Below are 6,919 nucleotides of genomic sequence, written 5' to 3'. Positions count from 1 at the left end.
AGTGCAGGAATTTCCATTCTTTAAGCCCAATTTCAAGCAGCTCTATGGTTGGGGCTTAAATGCAGTGAAGGGAAAGAAGGCTTTCCTCCTGGGAAATCTAGTGCATGGAGAGGGCAAGTTGGTCAGAAGTAGGAGCATGGTGGGAGTCCTGGGTCTAAGAGAAGAGAGATATCGCCTCTTAGTGACAGAGAAAGTGCTTTGGTGGAACAGAGAGGCCAAATGAACACAATTTGCACACTGGAACAAACCATGAGAGAGGGTGTATTTTTTTTTTGGGGGGGGGGGGAGTTTAGGGAAAACAATAAGTAGGAAGACTAATCATGTAGATGCCCACAGTGAGCTGGGGAATGCTCAGCAGAGGGGCGCGATGGGGTGGGTGGGGGTAGTTGACTAGGAGAATTCCAAAAGGCAAGAGGAGACCTCCCTGGATGGAGGGGCACTTGGGAGCCGGGGGACCAGAGTGTTCTAGACATGCCTGGACCTTCTGGGTCTTCAACCCTTTACTTCCAGGAAACATCCCACAGATAAACATCTTGGACGTGCTATGATCATATAAGTTTTGGCCCAATTGTGTCTGCAGAACCAGTAAGAATAAAGGCAAAATTCAGAAGGCAGGAGACAGAGGAACCCATCTGGTTATCCTGGCCACCGCACAGCGGGCTTAGGCTCCCAGGGCCCATGACAAGCCCATTCCTGCTTCTTACAAAAAAATGGAGTTGGTCACCTCTGTGGGACACAGATAAGTGAGTGTGTGTGTATGTGTGTTCGGGGGGGGGGGTGGTTAAATTCAATGATACATGATACTTAATCTAGGGGGACACTGGGTGGGGACAGACACATTCTCAGTAGTTGGTAGACTCTGTGGCTGAGATCTCAGAACTCCCAGACTCCTGGTATCTAGGTTTTCTATTGGCCACTTACAGATATGAGAACATGCAGGACATTCCCCAAAGGGCTCCCTTCCTAGGGACAGGAGAGTGGGTTGGGGTGGATGTGAGGAAGGGAGGATGGGGCCTAAGCCCAGTGGGGTGTTGGCGTCTGCCCTTCCACAGCTTTGCAGCAGGAACTAATGCCCTTTGAGTGCCAAGTCCTGAGTCTGGGAAAGTTACCTCTCCCTTTCAAATCTCAGTGGGCTCACCAGAAAAATACATACATGGGGGAATCCACCACACTCAGAGGGAAAACTGGCTGGGGGGGTTTAGATGAAATAAATGATAAATGTAGCCCAGCCCAGAGCTCAGAGTACCCCCTACCCCAGGGCCTGGAGTGCCCAGGACCCCTCCAAGATTCAGGAGGCTCAAGGGGTGCAAATCACTGGGCCCCTAGAGGCGGCTTGGCAAAGAGAATTTCCAGAAAGATGTGGACCCCCATGTTAGTGCCCTGCACATGGATGAGGCTCCCCTGCACCTGCACTGTGTGAGCAGTCCAGGCGGGGCTGGCAGAGTGCTAGCCTGTGGGCAGAGGCATGGGCATAAGGATTGGGTTTACCCAATAAGTTGCCCTTACAGATTAAATTTTTTTTTTAAATTTATTGATTTGGGAGAGAAAGAGAGATCAATTTGTTGTCCCACTTAATCATGCGGTCATTGGTTGCTGCTTGTATGTGCCCTGACCAGGGACTGAACCTGCAACCTTGGTGTATAAGGATGACACTATCACCAACTGAGCTAAGCGGCCAGGGCCCTTGCAGATTATTGATGTTGTTGCCTCCTTCCCATTCTCAGCTCAGCTCAAGGATCCTGATCTATAAACACTTGATTTATAAACTTCTGGCCTATAGCCCTGCCCCTACTTCCACCTCCTACTGCTTTCACTGGGTCCAGCGCCAGCCTTTTCCACCACACTCAGCTCCGTGGGGCTTGGCACTGTGGTTTAGTCCCAGGAGTTAAAAGCAAATGGTCACATGAACTTGATGGGGTGAGAGTGTCCTTTCCACTGACTGTGCCAGGTCATGTGAGGAGCAGAACTGTGGGAATTGGACATACAAGGTTGCTATCCTAGGGACCTCATGCTCTAGGTGGCAACAAATGACATAAAGAAAGCATCCCCCAAACGAGGACCAATATTATGAGAACTATAAAAGAGAAGTATAGCTGTGTCTAGAGTGCAGCCTTCCTGCTGTGGCGATCAGGGAGGGAAGGAGTGATTGAAAGTCACCTAACAGAGAAAGAGCTGATATATATATTTTAAATATTTTTTAATTGATTTCAGAGAGGAAGGGAGAGGGAGAGAGAGATAAAAACATCAATGATGAGAGCGAACCACTGATCAGCTGCCTCCTGCACGCCCCTTACTGGGGATTGAGCCTGCAACCTGGGCTTGTGCCCTTGACCTGAATTGAACCTGGGGCCCTTCAGTTTGCAGGCCGACGCTCTATCCGCTGAGCCAAACCAGCTAGGGCAAGAGCTGATATTCTTAGTAGATAAAACAATTTCTACACATAAATAAACATGCCAGCTGTGTATACGTGGCGAAAGAATTTGAAATGGTTCAGACAATAAGGAACACACACAAAGGCTCTTACACAAATGAAGGGAAGTTCACCTCGCTGGCGCTAAGAGAAATGCACATGGACATCTGTGAGGTCAGCAACTTATTTTGTCACACAAAAAAAGCAAAACAATCCAACGCTGTATGCTTTCTACTGGAAGTCCACCACACCACATACGAAGTAGTCTTGCGTCCCAACAAAACAAAGCAAAACCTAAGAAACTGTGGCTCAGTGGGGGAGCATGGGCCTATGAACCACCTCGGAAGGGGCCGCGAGGTTTCTGCAGCCCCTCCCCAATACCAGGGACCAACCCTCTCCTCAAACCTGAGTTCCCTGTTCTTATAATCACAGGCCTGACAAGGGTGCTCCGGGGACGAGAGCGGCTGCAACAAGCCAGAAGGGAAGGGAATGAGCCAGGAACCCAGGAGAGCTTCCTTGAGGAGGTGCATGGTCAACATTTCCGAGAAATGAGAACGACCTTTGTTCAGGGTGAAGGGAGACATAAGACAAGCATGTCAAACACCAACAAATATTTTTGCTGCCCAGGCAATATAACGGTATTTAAGAAACGTTTTAACAAAAATTTCCTAACTTAACTTTTACAATAGACTGTCATACATAATAATTAATAACAAACTACAACGTTCGCTAATGACTGATTACTAGAATTGCGTTGCATTCATTTCCCTTACACGCTTTATGCGCAGGCCCACCATTTCTGTCCACTAATACTAGCAGCGAATATTTTAGCAGCCGATTGCCACGTCATTAGTCTTGTACTGATTTGTTTGGTGTGCACAACAGGAAATATTTCGCTTTCGGAGAACAAGAAAAACAGGTTTATTTGCATTATGCATATTAATTTGTGCAGTTATTCAGTGTCTGGTAAGTTAATGTTCAAGAAAAAATATTAAATTTTATTAAAATGTTTTATTATGTTAACGATTACTCATTTATTTCAGCCCTTTGTATTCAGCATGTCTCTATCATAAACCGATGTTTCTATGAAAACTGAAGCTTTTGTTGTTTTGCGGCCCACATAAACTTAAACCTTGTTTATTTGGCCCGTGTTAGCCTTTGAGTTTGACATGCTTGACGTAAGAGGAAAGGCAGGGAAGTGTGACCGCCCTTCATCCTAAAATTCCTCCTTGCTTTCAAGGATGTCTCTTGGGTCAGCCTTCAAGGTTCTTCAACCCCTTATTTGTCTGTCCTGGCGTGGCCCCCTCTCTACTCAGCCATGTCAGCCTTTTGAAATGCACAGGAGACCTGGCACTTAACATCCCACCCTCACCCCCTGGCTCTCCCTTCCTCCACCTCCCGCCAAGATCCAGTTCACAGTCATTTATTCATTTAACAAACATTTAAAGAACGCCTTCTCGCCCGCGCTAGGGGCACCCGGCAGGGCACTCCCGGGCCCCGGGTGTAGCGGGGGATGCAGGCGCGTCCCTTGGAGGCTCCGAACGCAGAGAACGGTGCCAGCGGTACAGGCAACTCTGGGCACGCGAGCGCCCGCCGAGCCAAAGGAGCGGCCTTCCCAGAGGAAGTGATGCCTGAGCTACGCCAGGCGGCTTCAGGCCGGTCTTCGGTGTCCCCGAGAACCGGCCTCGGTCCAACACGCTACGGCTGGCACCGCCCGGCGTCGCCTTCTCGGTGCCTTTGCTGGAACCGTCGCGCCTTACCGGGTCCACGTGCAGAGAGCGCGGAGGCCGCGGCCGAGGACAGGCTAGGCTGCGTGTCCCTCGGGCGACGCCGTCGCTCCGCCCCGCCCCTTCCCGGAAGTGCGCCGTTAGAAGCGGAAGTGCGCGCCGACGGCGGCCCCCGGCGGCTCAGCGATGGTGGGCGGCGGCGGCGGCGGCGCGGGGGGCGGCCTCTTGGAGAACGCGAACCCCCTTATCTACGAGCGCTCCGGGGAGCGGCCGGTGACCGCGGGCGAGGAGGACGAGCAGGTCCCGGACAGCATCGACGCGCGCGAGATCTTCGATATCCGCCGCTGCCGGGCGCGGGCGGGTTCGCGGGGGCCGGGGAGGGGGACGAAGTGACGTCCCGGGGTCGGTGGAGCTGTGCCAGGCGCAGGCATTCCCGGCGGAGGGCGTGCAGAGCGGGCAAAGGCGCAGAGGCCCCTTTCCTTCACTGGCCACATCTGATTCGCTCCATCAATGACCCGGAGCATCCGCTGACACTAGAGGAACTGAACGTAGTGGAGCAAGTGCGGGTTCAGGTGAGTCAGCCCAGCGAGCGTCCGAGGGGAGCGACTGGTTCAGGAGTCAGAAAGGTTCACCCGTTCACTAAGCGGCCGCCATTCTCTCAGCTCAGGGACTCCTCAGGGCATCTTGGGGGGTGGGGGGTGGAGAGGCGGGAGTTGTTGTGCCTATTTTATGGGTGAGGACACCGAGGCCCATAGAAGTCAGGCGACTTGCCCCCAAGCCACAAAGTAAGAAGAGGAACGCTGGGCTGAAAGCGCCAAGACTTCTGACAGCCCACCCCCACCCAGGTGAGCGACCCCGAGAGCACAGTGGCAGTGGCCTTCACCCCCACCATTCCTCACTGCAGCATGGCTACCCTCATTGGCCTGTCCATCAAAGTCAAGCTCCTGCGATCTCTCCCCCAGCGTTTCAAAGTAAGTTGGCACTGCGTGCTGGGGATGGGGTGCAAGTGTAATTATCTGCTACTGAGAACACGCAGAGCAGAAACACGGACCTGGAAGGATCCCAGCTAGCAAGGGACGAAACTGCGAGGGACAACAAGAATAAAGGCCCGAGCTGGAAAGTGCAAAAGGGTAGTGAGGAGTGGGGTCGGGAAGGGCAGTAGGGAGCTAAAGATAGGTTTGGAGCAGGGACAGGGCACAGGTAGAATGCTTTTGAGTCAACAGCAGTTGGCCGGCCCTTTGGGGAGAAGGGGAGTGGCTCCGGTGGATTTGGGGTATACTGGAAGGGCCAGAATTCAGAGGCATGATTAGGAGGTGGTGAATCGGGGGAGAGGAAAGAAGGGGTAGACAGGTGGTTGAGGGCTCAGGCTCTACCTGTCTCCCTCCCAGATGGACGTGCACATTACGCCAGGGACCCATGCCTCAGAGCATGCAGGTAAGTGTGGGGTGTTGAGGCATTGGCCCCGAAGCTTCCCCCTTGCCCTGGTGGTTTGTGGGGCCAGGGGGGTGCTGGGTGGGTGACTCCTCAGTGGAGGTGGCAGCCTAGACTGAAGCTGGACTGACTGGAGTCTCCTTTGCTTACTGTGTCCCCCCCACCCTCCTTCCTGTCCTCTCCCTCTCCTAACTGACCGGGACCAGGGGGTGTCAGGCTTTATGGGAGGCAGACTTGAGCAGCGAGGTGGGAGGGGTTCTAGATGTGGGCTCCGGTGGTTGCGGTAGCCTTATTGAGGCATGGGGTCCTGGGAAGGAGATAAGGGGTGGGGGGCTTTGTTGGTGGGGGTATATACACATATTACCACTCCCTCCTTCCCATCCAGTGAATAAGCAACTTGCAGATAAGGAGCGGGTGGCAGCTGCCCTGGAGAACACCCACCTGCTGGAGGTTGTGAACCAGTGCCTGTCGGCCCGCTCCTGAGCCTGGCTTTTTGCCTCCAGCCTCACCCAGGGCTCATGACCTTGTCTTCTTGAATCACTGACAATAAGAAACTCACACTTTGCATTTTGTAATAAACCCTTAATTTATATTCATTTTCCTGTCTGCTTTCGCGTCTTTCATCTTGGTTGGGTTACTTGAGGTTGTGGGAGGGTGGTCATAGTGAGTGCCTATAACAGGGCAGGTCAATGAGATTGAGCTTATTTAAATAATTTCTCTCGATGGTTTGATTAGGAATAGTTGCAAATATATAAAAAAAATTGGAAAGAGCCCTAGCCGGTTTGGCTCAGTGGATAGAGCGTTGGCCTGCTGGCTGAAGGGTCCCAGGTTCGATTCTGATTAAGGGCACATGCCTGGGTTTTGGGATTGATCCCCAGTAGGGGGCATGCAGGAGGCAGCCAATCAATGATTCTCGCTCATCATTGATGTTTTGATCTCCCCCTCTCCCTCTCCCTCTCTCAAATCAATAAAAAGATATTAAAAAAAAATTGTGCCCTGGCCAGTTTGGCTCAGTGGATAGAACGTTGGCCTGCAGACTGGAGGGTCCTGGGTTTAATTCCGGTCGGCTGCACATGCCCGGGTTGCGGGCTCAGTCCCTAGTAGGGGGTTTGCAGGAGGCAGCAGATCAATGGTTCTCATCCATGTTTCTATCCCTCTCCCTTCCTCTCTGAAGTCAATAAAAAAAGTATTATCTGGCAAAAAATGAACAATTCCCTAACACCATTTAATATCCTGTCATATGTGAATTTCTCATCATTCATAGTTGTTTTTTAAATCAGGCTCCAGTCGAGTTTCACGTATTTGCATTTGGTTGTTATCTCTCTTCTTCCCAACACCCACTGACTTTTTT

At 52.0% G+C, this 6,919-nt stretch overlaps 1 protein-coding gene across 1 annotated transcript; it reads left to right on the top strand.

Moving 5' to 3' along the window:
• The first annotated feature begins 4,287 nt into the window (after nucleotides 1-4,287).
• On the top strand, nucleotides 4,288-6,164 carry CIAO2B (cytosolic iron-sulfur assembly component 2B). The gene is made up of 5 exons (XM_081107445.1): nucleotides 4,288-4,473; nucleotides 4,632-4,709; nucleotides 4,983-5,108; nucleotides 5,526-5,571; nucleotides 5,954-6,164. The coding sequence occupies exons 1-5, from the start codon at nucleotides 4,324-4,326 to the stop codon at nucleotides 6,049-6,051; spliced, it is 498 nt and encodes a 165-aa protein (XP_080963571.1). The 5' UTR covers nucleotides 4,288-4,323; the 3' UTR covers nucleotides 6,052-6,164.
• The last annotated feature ends 755 nt before the right edge of the window (nucleotides 6,165-6,919 follow it).

Source organism: Myotis nattereri (genome assembly GCF_964212035.1).
Source record: "Myotis nattereri genome assembly, chromosome: 15".
Taxonomy (NCBI): Eukaryota; Metazoa; Chordata; class Mammalia; order Chiroptera; family Vespertilionidae; genus Myotis; species Myotis nattereri.
This window is presented reverse-complemented; position numbering and strand designations above follow the sequence as displayed.